The 13496-nt window shown below is 43.0% G+C and overlaps 1 protein-coding gene across 1 annotated transcript in view; it reads left to right on the top strand.

The window, feature by feature from the left end:
- Positions 1-5807, top strand: part of Hrg (histidine rich glycoprotein) — a 10286-nt gene extending 4479 nt beyond the window's left edge. The window contains exons 4-7 of the mRNA XM_028779699.1: positions 369-535; positions 1837-1917; positions 3494-3595; positions 4818-5807. Of these exons, the coding sequence (XP_028635532.1) occupies positions 369-535; positions 1837-1917; positions 3494-3595; positions 4818-5741 (1274 nt within the window). The 3' untranslated portion in view covers positions 5742-5807. The remainder of the gene's footprint in view (positions 1-368; positions 536-1836; positions 1918-3493; positions 3596-4817) is intronic.
- Positions 5808-13496: the final 7689 nt, after the last annotated feature.

The raw sequence follows: 13496 nt of genomic DNA, 5'->3' as shown, positions 1-13496 counted from the left end.
AGAGAGAGAGAGAGAGAGAGAGAGAGAGAGAGAGAGAGAGAGAGATTGTGCTCAATCATTTTCTGTAGCTTTAACTTAAAGCTGCCATTCTCTCCTTGACAAAGATAGGAAGTGTAGATTAAAGTAGCAACTTGTAAATTCCGGAGTGGGCGTGGCATCATGGACGGAGGTCACACAGAGCAGAAGGGAAGAACAGCTCCTGCCTCACTGATTGATCTTGACAAGTTACTTTAACCTTTGATTAACCTGTCTGTAATAACAGTGTCACCCTCGGGGCTGTGCTTACATGTGCTGTATCCTGACCTGGTGCTGCCGTTGCTGCTTCCAACTCTGACCCTGTGGCATCACTGTGTTTCTCCTTTCCCTAGTCTCTTCAGCACTTCGCAACACCAAAGATAGTCCTGTACTCTTTGACTTCTTTGAGGATTCTGAGCTCTACAGAAAGCAAGCCCAGGAAGCCCTTGACAAGTACAAAAGGGAGAATGGTGACTTTGCCTCTTTCAGAGTGGAGAAGGCAGAACGGGTTATAAGAGCGGTGAGTTCCTACTACCCCAGCCTGGCGGATGTGAGCTGAGCTGCTCGTCCTGTACACCAGCCTTACCTGGGCAGCTGCCTTTTAAATCGTGGCAGCCTTTGATGTTTAGTGAACAACAATCCCATAACCTTCTCTTATTGAAGAGACAATGGGATGAGGATGGAATTATTATCTGACAGGAAAAAGAAAGCCAAAAGAAAGACAAGAGCATTATTGGATTATTTTAGCACTAAAAACCATCCAGTGTTAGACTCTTTATGGTAGAATACTGAGGCTCAGACAAAGAGCCTCGCCATGAATGGCCAGCTTTATAGCTGAGGCTAAAATCTCTGCCTTGTAGATCTAGAGTTCTAGTGCCTCCCACCCAGAGCTGTCATGTGGAGTTAATGTTTTAGCATTTTTAAAAAATATGTATTTTTAAGACTTATGTATTTCTCCCTCTCCTTCTCCCTCTCCGTCTCCCTCTGTGTGGGTGAGAAAGAAAGAGAGAGAGAGAGAAAGAGAGAAAGAGAGATGGGGAATTGAACTCGTTCTTTGAAAAGGCAGTATGTACTCTTAACTACTGAAATATCTTCCCCCAGCCTCTGCCAAGTGTTTTGAAAAGAGAAAATTAAATAGATCATGGTGTTTCAAGCAATGGGAATGAATACAATGTGGCTTCCTATGCAGAATGTTCTGAACCAGCAGGCACTGGCAAGAGGGGAGAGGAATGTTGCAAAACAATACTTAGCAAGTGAGCCCATGTATCTGAAGTATTTGAATGTCTGCACACTCTCACATGTGGACAAAGCCTGTAAAGAGAAGCACATCAAACCAGTGGGAATAGGGCTGGGGAGATGGTGCACAGGTTCAGAGCACTGACTGCTCTTCTAGAGGACCTGGGTTGGATTCTAAGAACCTACATAATGGTTTGGTTCACAATCATCTGTAACTCTTGATCCAGATCAACACCCTTTTCTGACCTCCTTGGACAGAAGCATATGCAGGAAAAACACCTCACAGATAAAAACGTAAATAAAATGAAAAAGAAGTAACAGTGACACCCCCAAGAATGAGGATCTGGAGCTCAGGGAGGGTGTTTTCCCTGCTATGCCCCTGCCTGTATACTACAGAATTTCTGGAGAATGGCACTCTCTTATGACTGATGTAATACATTTTTATTCAGCAGAAACCGAAGGAAAATAACATGCATTCATCATTCTAATTCCCTTAGTGTTATACAAGATGTTGTATAATAGGTATCTATTACTTTTCCTCTTAGCTTCTATGCTCATGAAACTGTGTTGATTCCTCTGTTCTAGAGAGGAGGGGAAAGAACCAATTACTACGTGGAATTCTCGGTGAGGAACTGTTCCACACAGCATTTCCCCAGATACCCTCCGGTAAGTATGACGCACTGTCCTTTAGAGAGTGCCCACTACCCCAAGGGGCTCCTCATACACAAGTTCACGCCACCCTAGAACTTAAGCACGCATACTCATTCTGATTTGCAGATGGGGAAATGGTTTCAGAATATACATGACATTATATAAATATGCCTAGAATTGAATCTTCAATTCTTTAAGACTCAAGGCTTAGTGAGCTAGTAACCAGCATATACTAAGGCCATCCACACCAAGTATTGACCCTTGCAGTTATTCCAGATGACAAGTGAGGATATCACTGTGGTCCTGCCAATCTTGGTTAGAATCTAGGACTTCTTTCTTAGTAAAATTGACGAATTATCTGCTGGAAGTTCTTACTAACGATGCCCAATATTTCTTCCCTTTAGTCCTCACTTAGCAGGTATTTGGTCACTGTGATGAGAAAATGACTAACGCACCCAGTATCTTGGTGTTTACAAAGCATCTCCACATACACTATTGTCTGCTGAGCTTCCTGACGTCCCCACTGTGGAGATGCATGTGTCTGGCTCAGTTACCCTGGGATGAGGCCTGACACTTACCTGTGTACTCTTAGCTGATTAGTGTTAGCAACATGGAACTTTGTTCTGTTCATATATGTATGTACATGTATATGTATACATATATGTATATACATTCCAGCTGCTCAAATTCCCCACTTGAGCCAGTTGTAGATTCCTCCTCAGAAGCCACAAAAGACAAATACGCTGTTGTGTTTGTGTGGTGCTAAAAACCAACTGCAGAGTCGTGAAGGCTGGAGAAGGGGAAGCTAGCAGCCTCCCCTCACTTAACTAAAGCTGCTTGTACCTGTGGGTATCCCACTCCTTTACAAACACTGAATTTCAGAACCGTTGTACAGTTCATTTCTCACTGCTGGTAGGTGGCAAGTCCACATTCATATAGGTCTCTTTGACTTCAAAACTGTACAGATAGCCTCAATGCATAGCTTTTTCCAGAAATGAATTGTCTTCTTGCCCTTTTACAAATGGGTTTAGGGGCTTCTGGAACACAGCATGCCAGCCAGTTAGAGCCAGCAGACACTCACGTTAACAGGGCTCAAGCAAGTCCATATTTTTAGCATCTCTGCCTTTCCCAGCACTTGCCAGCTACACAAATCTATCTCCAACAGCATTTCCTGTCCTAGCCACAAGCAACCCAGGTCTTTATTGCAGAAACACTAGCCTAAGGGCAGCAGGACGTGTGTCCCTAGTACTACATTCAGAAGTACAGTGCTTGTGTCTGTTCATGGAAGAAACCCACAGAAGTCTGATAAAAGCCTGTGGAGCCAGTACTTCATCCAAGTGTTGACTATGTGCCAATAAAAAAGAGCTGCTGCTGTATGTGATAGTATCGTCTTTCCTTTTCCTTCTTTGTTTGGGTGTGGTGCATGTATATCAATGATTCCATCAGGAAGACACAGACCTGGCCCCTTTTCTCTTGTCCATTTAAAGTTTTTCTTGGCTGAAAACTTTCACACCCCTGTGGACATACACACATATGAACACATTCACTGTGTACTCCTCTTACACACACTAACAGGCATTTCTCTTTGAAGGTCTTTGGCTTCTGCAGAGCAGTTTTGTCCTACAGTATAGAAGCCTCTGACTTGGAAACCCCAGAACACACTGACGTAAACTGTGAAGTCTTCAACATTGAGGTGGGTTGGCTGAGCATCATCCTTCATCATGAGCAGGACCAGACAGACCAAGTGATAATTTCTCTCACATAGTACATTTGGTTCGTTTGGTTCTTGTGATGGGTATGTGCGTGTGCATGCGCATGTGCATGTGCATGTGTGTAAGAGAGAGAAAGAGACACAGAGTCACGGAGTAGGTTTGTTGTCACCAAAACCATGGCTCCATAGATTTTATTTGTTTACTTGTTTGTTACTTTGCTTTGTTTTTTTGAGACAAGGCCTATCTAGCATTGGCTAATCTGGAACTCACTATGTAAACCAAGCTGGCCACAAACTTATAGAGATCTGCCTACCCCTGGCTCCTAAGTGCTGGGATTAAAGTTATACACTGTGACACCTAGCCATAGGTGCAGCACCATGCCTAACCATAATTTTTTTTAGTTAAAGTCTGTTTTGGTATACAACTATAATTCCAACATGTGGGAAGCTGAAATAGAAAAATAGCCAAGTTCCAGGCCAGGCTGAGCTATAGAGAAAGACTCTGGCTTTTTATTTGTTTGTTTTTTAAAGCTAAAGCTGAGGACTTAGAGGTTAAGAGTCTGTCTTCTGGAGAGTGTCTTGGGACTGTGCTGGGAATGTCAGATCCACCAGAAATGCTGGTTTGACAGACAGTTACCGTTCCTTGATAGAGCGTCATCACTTTTCAGTGAAATGAGAAAAATAAGGTTAATACAATTTTTCATAAAACAGCATGTAGTCCATTAAAAGGACCACTCTTAACACTGGCATTAGCTTTCTGACTTGTCATATTCCTTTTGGGAAGTAATAATGCTATTCAACAACAGATTTCTTTTTTATTTTAAATGTAATTTAGCTAGAAAAAAAATCTAAGAACCAGAGCTGGAGAGACGGCTCAGCAGTTAAGAGTACTTGCTGCTCTTCCAGAGGACCAGGGTTCAATTCCCAGCCCTACATGTCAGCTCATGGCTGTCTGTAGCTCCAGTTCTAGGGGATCTGATGCCTTCTTCTGGCCTCCACAGGCACTATACACACACAAAGTACACAGACATACATGCAGGCAAACCCCTACATATTATAAAAGTAATTTTTAAAAATTCAAGGGCTTTTTTGGTACTCTACTTTTTAAATCATTTTGTGAAATCTTTGAGAGCCTCCAGTCTAAGTCAAACCTAACATCTAACTTCTTACAGAATTATATTCATGTCTCTGTGTCCTTTACCAGGATCATAAAAACAGGAGTGACATGAAACCCCGCTGGGGCCATGAGCATCCTCTTTGTGACAAACATCTGTGTAAGCTCAGCAGGTCCAGGGATCATCATCATACCCAGAAGACATATGAACTCGGATGTCCACCTCCACCAGAAGGAAAAGATAACTCAGACAGACCACAAGTTCCACAACTGCCCCCTGATCATCCCCCTCCTTCTGGTACTATCCATAGACCCCCGCATAATCACAATTGTAGTGAGCATCCTTGCTATGGACACCACCCTCATGGACCACACCCCAATGGACACCACCCCCATGGTGACCACCCCCATGGACATCATCCTCATGGACACCGCCCCCATGGTGACCACCCCCATGGATACCACCCTCATGGTGACCACCCCTATGGACACCATCCTCATGGAGACCACCCTCATGATGACCACCCTCATGGTGACCACCCCCATGGACACCATCCTCATGGACACCACCCTCATGGACCACACCCCCATGGACACCACCCTCATGGTGACCACCCCCATGGACATCACCCCCACAGTCACCATCCCCATGGACATGATTTCCTTGACTATGGACCTTGTGACCCACCCTCCAATAACCAAGAACTCAAAGGTCAGTATCATCGGGGCTATGGTCCACCACATAGACACTCAAGAAAAAGAGGTCCAGGTAAAGGACTCTTTTCTTTCCACCGGCAAATCGGATATGTCTACCGACTCCCTCCACTGAATACAGGTGAAGTTCTCACTCTTCCTGAAGCCAATTTCCCCAGCTTCTCATTGCCAAATTGCAACAGACCCCTACAACCAGAGATTCAGCCCTTCCCTCAGATGGCCTCGAAGTCATGTCCAGGGAAATTTGAGAGTAAGTTTCCACAAACTTCCAAGTTTTTTGGATATACACCTCCAAAATAAAACCTGATTCCTAGGTAGGGGAAAGAGGACAATATTATGAATAAATAAAATGTTAAGAAATGAAAAGTGTAACTACTTTAATTTTGGTTTCATACATAGGGAAGTATGGGAAAGAAGCCAGAACAAGACAGATGGGCAAATGGAAATGAAAGATGTTGTCTTAGTCAGGGTTTCTATTCCTGCACAAAACACCATGACCAAGAAGCAAGTTGGGGAGAAAAGGGTTTATTCAGCTTACACTTCCACATTGCTGTTCATCACCAAAGAAAGTCAGGTCAGAACCTCACACAGGGCAGGAACATGGATGCAGGAGCTGATGCAGAGGCCATGGAGGGTGCTGCTTACTGGCTTGCTTCTCCTGGCTTGCTCAACTTGCTTTCTTATAGAACCTAGGACCATCAGCCCAGGGTTGGCACCACCCCCAAGCTGACACTTCCACCCTTGATCGCTAATTGAGAAAATGCCGTACAGCTGGATCTCATGGAGGCATTTCCTCAAGGGAGGCTCCTTTCTCTGTGATAACTCCAACTTGCGTCAAGTTGACACACAAAACCATCCAGTACAGATGTCAATACTAGGAACCAGAGGTGAAGTCTGTCTCTTGGTATTGAGTCAGTTGAGGCAAATCTGATGCCCAGAGTTTTTCTCTGCCTTGAGTTAATTCCCTAATTCTTGAGTCTGTGTTCTAGTTATGCAATAGCTGGGTGTATTATTTACTTTTCTGCTACTATAATAAAATACTGGGACCAAGGCATCTTACAGAAGAAAGAGTTTATTTTAGCTTATGGTTCCAGAGAGATGAGGAGCCATCACGGCGGGGAGGTGTGGAAGCAAGTGGCAGGCATGTGAAGGGGAGCTGGAAGCTGAGAACTCACACGTCAAGCACAAAGCAGAAAAATCTAACTAGAAGTGACACGAGGATTTTAATCTCAAAGGCTGCATCCAATGACATATTCCCCCAGCAAAGCCATACCTCCTAAATATCCCCAGAAGACACCACAAACTGGGAACCCAATGTTCAAATATCTAAGCCTATGGGAACATTCTCATTCAAACCAATAAAGTAGGCATACCAAGAAAGTATATATTATGTTTTAAAATATTATTATAATAGTCACATGGTCTCCTAGTGATTTCTTGTCTAAATTCAATTATGAAATGCTTAGTAAAACTGGCTAGCCAAGCAGTGGTGGTCATGCTTTTGATTTCAGTACTTAGGAGACAGAGACAGCCAGATCTCTGTGAGTTCAAGGTCAGCTTATCTACAGAGCAAGTTAAAGGACAGCTAGGGCTACACAGAGAAACCTTGTGTTTGGAAACCAAAAACAAACAAACAAATAAACAAAAAACAAAACTGGCTACCAGCTGCAAAGAAAGTTTTAGCATAATCATGAGAATGAATTCAAATGTTCAAGAAATATCACTTATGTTCCAATTAATTCCCATTTAACATAGGCACTCTGCTGGACTAAGGGGAAACTAACCGTACTCCTTCCTGGAGTCCCTTCAGCCTGCCTCTCCCTGCATAGATTTGTACTGCTGCCCTAGAATCTCACATAGTGCTGAGTTTGGGTAAACACAGAGGACCACTGACCTGAACACATCTCTCTGTGAGGCTAGTCTAACTTCCACTTCTATGTCCAACTAAGGATGAAGGAGTCCCCAGAAGATCACCCAGAGACAGGAGTGCCAAGATGCACCACACAGTTATGCCCTCCAGGGGATCTGGCCCTGGCTGTGTTTCCAGAAGGAACAGCAGAACTCTTTGCTTGCACTTTAATCCTCCCCCTTCTTTCGAAATCTGGACTCAAGCTTCCGGAGCCAGGTTAATACACTTTCAGATTTCCTCTACCTTCCAGCCACAATGGTAGTTAATATTCTAAATACTGAATAACCAGCACGGCACAGGCAGTGACCAGTTCCAGCAACATTTAAAACATTAGCCAACCACAATTAACCAGGGTGACCATTCTATGGTGGGAGGCACATTCTTTGATAGAAGCATGAACACAGAGTCAGTTGATTGAGCCAAGTTGAGAAAAGGGGGAGATAATCAGGAAACCAAGAATAAACTCAAGTTAATAACCCAAAATATTATTATCCCACAGAAACATTTATTCTGTAATTCACAAAGAACTTTGACAAACATTTCTTGAGTTTATGAAAATATTTCTTGAAAAGGAGAAATTAAAAGCCCAGATTATTTTAATTGATACTCTATTGCAGTTGCTACAGTGAAACAATTGTATTAAAAACAGGAAACAGGCCAGGCATGGTGGCACATGCCTCAAAGTTCCAGCTTTTAGGAGGCAGAGGGAGGTGAATTCTGAGTGTTTGAGGCCAACCTGGTCTACACAGTAAGTTCCAGGATGGCCAGAGCAATGTAATGCAGAGAACTTGTTTCGAATAAACAAACAAACAAACAAACAAACAAACAAACAAAAGTGTTGAGGTTGTATCTCCTATAAGGCTAAACTAATTGTAATGCTAAGTGCTGGCCTACAAGATCTGGAGTCTTCACATAGCTTCTGGAAACCTGCCCCCAGTTAATTGTGATTGGTAAATAAAGATGGCAGCAGCCAATAGCTGGGGAGAAGAGATATAGGCAGGGTTTAGGTTTCCTGGGGCTAGAGACTATGAGGAAGGTGAGAGAGAGCCAGCACAGGCTTGGGATAGAGAAGAAAGAAGAATGCTGTAGGCCAAGAGAGCGAGGCTCAGAGGGCTGGCTGGAGTCAAGACCAGCCAAGATGGAACACAGAAATTAGTGAGTAGTAACAAACTCGGAGTTACTGGAAGGAGGTAGATTCTAGCAGCATGCAGGGCAGGCAGCTGCCCGGCTATTGTGCTGCTTAAGGCTTATTAAATATGAAGGCTGTGTGTGTGTGTGTGGCCCAGGAACATAAATGGTCAAAGACAGGAAGGAACCCATGCCAGGATTTTTAAAATAAGTTTTACAACACAAAAGCATCAGTCCTGTATTAAGTGTCTTTACATTCTAGTAAAAGTTTTAGGAAACATGCCTGTATAAACTGAGTTTTTGCCCCAGCCTTAGGCTCTTAGAATAATAACTCTGAGACTTAAGTGTTTTTCAATAACCTAGGTCATAAGCTTTGGCTGTTCCATGATTAGATCATAACTTGGTATTCTATTTACTCTAAGTTCTACCATGTGGCTGGTTACCTCTGCTCAGCTCCTGTGCTTCTGACCTGTTCCATGTTCTAGGCTCTCTCCTCTCTATCCCAGAATCCTTTCTGCCTACTGGATGTCCTATCTTCATTCTACCCTTTCCTATAGGATATGGGTTTTTATATTGACAAGTGATACAACCGTACAGTCCCCAAGAGATTCTCTCTACAATTCTACCTTTTTTTTTTTTTTTTTTTTTTTTGGTTTTTCAAGACAGGTTTTCTCTGTGTAGTCCTGGCTGTCCTGGAACTCACTCTGTAGACCAGGCTGGCCTCGAACTCAGAAATCCGCTTGCCTCTGCCTCCCGAGTGCTGGGGTTAAAGGTGTGCGCCACCACCGCCTGGCCAATTCTACCTTTTAGTCCAATGAAAGACTCTTTCTCTTACATCAATAAACCAATACAATAATAACAAATATGAGAACTACAAGGTAAGATTTAAACTAGGAAGGAAGGAAGGCTGGACCTAGTGAGCTAGCTGCTTTGAAGTTGTCCTGGAAGCAAGTTTGATGAATCAGCAACTGAGAAAGTCTGTGAGGCTAGATCACCTGGGCTCCTTGTTTTGCCTTCATTGGTGGCTGGTCATTTTGCTCTAAAAGCACATAAACTCCCACAAATAATATATGTTTTTGCATAAACATATGTGTTAAATACGCATTGTGCACAGATCATTTAAAGATGATCCTTTGCTTTTGGTTAGAGAAAATGAAAGACATATGTCTTGCTTAAGTTAGTTTGAACTTCATAAACAAACTGCAATATAAATCCCATCCATGCCACATGAAAGGATGGCATGTAATAATAAGTTACGAGGACTTTGAAGCCAACAGGATCTATTGGCTATGTATAGATAAGTTCCAGCCAATCTCAGAGCTGTCCCCTTGTAGCAGGATCAAAGTATACGTTACCTGCCTTTTTCATTTTGATAACTTTTTTCTTCATGTTTGTGACCAAGATTTTCAGGAGTCTCCCCCTAGCATATCTCTGATTTTTATCAATTTTGACAGAAGCCACAGTTTTTCATCTCCTGTAGAAATATATATAAAGCCTCTCCCCCAGCCTAATACATTTCTTTCCTTCCATTCACAAGGAAGAACATTCTTAATATATACAAGATGATTTAGTTCAGCAAGTTCTTTCCCCATAGTCCAATGTCTCTCAGGAGCTGTTGGTTTTTGTTCATTAGCATTCAAGTATTTTAAAGTCAATAATGCACTATGTATTCTATCTCTGGGGGTCTTTGTTACCTCTTTCTATTTGTTAAACATCTCTTTTAAAGTACAATTGGATGTCTCTACAACTGCTTGTCCTGTAGGATTGTAGGGTATATCTGTAATATGCTTTATATTATAATCTGCAAAAACTGTTCCGTTTTACTAGAAACATGTACTGGAGCATTGTCAGTCTTAATTTGTTCAGGTATCCCCATAATTGCCATAACATCTAATAAATGCATAACTGCAGAATCAGCCTTTTCAGAACTTAAAGCAGTTGCCCATTGGAATACTGAATATATGTCTATAGTATGGTGTACATATTACAGTTTACCAAACTCTGAAAAATTAAACACATTCATTTGCAAAATTTCATTTATTTTAATACCTTTAGGGTTACTTCTTGCATGTAACAGAATTTGGTTATATAAAGAACAAGTAGACTATTTCTTCATAATTTCCTTGGCTTGTTTCCAAGTGATAGGACACTTTTACTTAAACCTTCGCTATTAACATGGTGGGTTTTATGAAACTTCAAAACTGGTAACACATTTCCTATCAATAGCTGCTCAATTTCATCATTACGTTGTGGCCAAGGGCCTGGCAGAGCCATGTGGGACCTCCTATGTGTTTTATATAACAGATGATTGTATTTCTGATCACTTACAGTTGAATAAACAGTGAAGTCGATTCTGAATTAGATCAGCAGTTTCTATATGCATTGCAACTCTCTCTGTCTATTTAGAATCACGATATTGAGTTACTATATTAGGAGATTATTGAAAAATCTAATAATGCCATAAGAGTTGCATATAATTCTGATTTTTTGGACTGAATCATAAGAACTCTCGGCCACCTTACTTATTCTTGTGACTTACACTCTGTATTTCCTGATTTATCTGCATTAGTATAGAATGTAGGGGCTTGAGAAGTTGAAGTCCCTTTTACTATATGAGAGAGAATCCAGTTGGCTCTTTGTTTTAAACTGAAGTCACTTACTCTTTAGGTGTTTCCTGTTAATATCTCCCAAAAGTGGCTGCAAGCTCTTTGCCAGTGTGCATTTTCTGCCCATAATGAGGCAATCTCACCATTAGTAAGAGCTACCACTGTCTCTGTTGGGTCTGTGCCTGTTAATTGATAAAGTCTCATTTTTCCATTCAGAATCAATTCAGAAACATTTTCTATATATGTTTTTAATTTTTACTTTGTTTTTGTGCTAAACATGTCCATTCTAAGATATATCTCAGTCAGCAGGGTATGGGACTATTAAGCCCAGGGTTGTTGGTTTAAGCCCCAGGTTGGGTGCCAACTGTAATTCCTGAGTTTTTCCTCTCAACCCCAGGGTCCCAGAAAAATAACTGAGACTCAAATATTTGTACAACTACCTAGGTCATGGCTCTAGCTGTTCCCTAGTTAGACCATAACTTAATATATAATTTATTCTCTGCCACATGGCTGGTTACCTTTGCTCAACTCCAGTGCTTCTGACCTCCATGTTCTGGGCTCTTTTCTCCATCACACTATCCCGGAATCCTTTGTGCCTACTGTATATCCCTAATGGTATTCTGGAGTGACTTGTGTGGCTACAGCACTTGCCAGCTTATTGTGAACAGGTCAGCTCAGAGCCTTTGGAAGATTCCACCAGACCCCTTTCTGAAGGGAGAGGCTGAATTACATTCCTCAGGAAGACCATAGAGGGAACAGAGCATGTAGACACATTCCTCAGGGTGGCTGACCATTGCCCCTCCCCCCCCCACACACATTCCCTAAGGACCAATCAGTTTAAAAGTCACACTGTTCTGCCAATCACATTGTGCCTAGTGGCTATTGATCTATTTTACCCCTGAAAACTGTATAAAAACTAGCCAAATAGGCTGCTCGAGGGCATTGCCTGTCCTTTTGGATGCAGGATAACCCCAGCATGCTGGAAAAATAAACTCCTCTTGCTTTTGCATCAATGGCCAGCTCCTTGTGGTTCACTGGGGTGGGGGTGGGGGTCCCCAGTAGCTAACACTTGTCAGAATCTTACATTTGGTGCATTGGCTGGGAATCGACCCCCTGTGGGGATACACCAGAGAGACATGCCTTAACATAGTCACCGTGAGGAAGCTGGAGGAAGTTGGGAGAGTCCCCTTCATTAGATCCAGCCCCACCAAGTCACCTGGTTACTGGATTTTTCCACCCATGACAGGGGTGATTTTTCTACGTATTGATTGTCTCTCTCTGTGTTACATTTTTACCCTTCTGAAGCAAGGGTGCCTGGTTTGTCTGGTGTTTGTCTTGTTTTTGGGCTAGGACTGGTGAAATTTTTGGACATGGGACAAAAAGTTTCCACCACAACTTGGAACCTTATTTTGAACCACTGGGATAAGGTCCAAGGGCGAGCACATCATTTGTCAGTTGTGGTGACATGGTTGTTTGGAAAGAACTCATGACCGACCCTCCTTTTTGGATCCAGCCTTTTCTTCCTAGCACGGTCCTGGCACTCCAAACGCAGCCTGAGCCACCCAGAGGCCATGAGCAGAAGAAAGAAGTCTTCCAAGATTCAGGGACTTACTAACTTGCTAGAATCTGTTCTTTTCACCCACCAGCCCACTTGAGATGATTGTCAACAGATCCTACAGGTTCTTTTCACAACCAAGGAGAAAGAGCATGTTCTCCTGGAGACTAGAAAGAATGTCACCTCAGTCACGTGGGTACCATCAACTGACCTGGCTGTCATCAGCAGTGGGTTTTCCCTTACTTGACTGACTGGGACTTTATTATGGCAGAAGGTAAGGGGCACCTGAAAGTCTACCACCAGCCTCTGTTAGCAGGTCTTTTTTCTTTCCTTTCTTTTTCTTTTTTTTTTTTTTGGATATTTTATTTACATTTCAGATGTTCTCCCCTTACCCCATTTCCCCCCTCCCACCCAGGAACCCCTATCCCACCCCCCAACCTCCTGCTTCTATGGGGATGTGCCCCCACCTACCCCCCAACTCCCACCTCCCCACCCTCAAATTCCCCCCACACACAGCCTTCATGGGACTAAGGATCTCCTCTCCCACCTATACCTGACAGGACCATCCTCCCTTGCATATATAGCTGGAGCCATGGGTCCCTCCATAAGTGCTCCCAGGCTGGTGGCTTAGACCCTGGGGGCTCTGGTTGGTTGGTATTGTTGCTCTCCTCATGGGGTCGAAAACCCTTTCAGCTCCTTCAGTCTTCACTCTAACTCCTCCTTTGGGAACTCCATGATCAGTTCAGTGGCTAGCTGTGAGCATCTGCCTCTGAATATGTCAGACTCTTGCAGACCTCTGAGGAGACATCCATATCAGGCTCTTATCGGCATGCACTTCCTGACATCCACATCAGCGT

The sequence above is a fragment of the Grammomys surdaster genome, unplaced genomic scaffold (assembly GCF_004785775.1).
Source record: "Grammomys surdaster isolate TR1022 unplaced genomic scaffold, NIH_TR_1.0 361, whole genome shotgun sequence".
NCBI classification, from domain to species: Eukaryota; Metazoa; Chordata; class Mammalia; order Rodentia; family Muridae; genus Grammomys; species Grammomys surdaster.
Note: the sequence above shows the minus strand (reverse complement) of the source record. Positions and strands in the feature narration are given on the sequence as shown.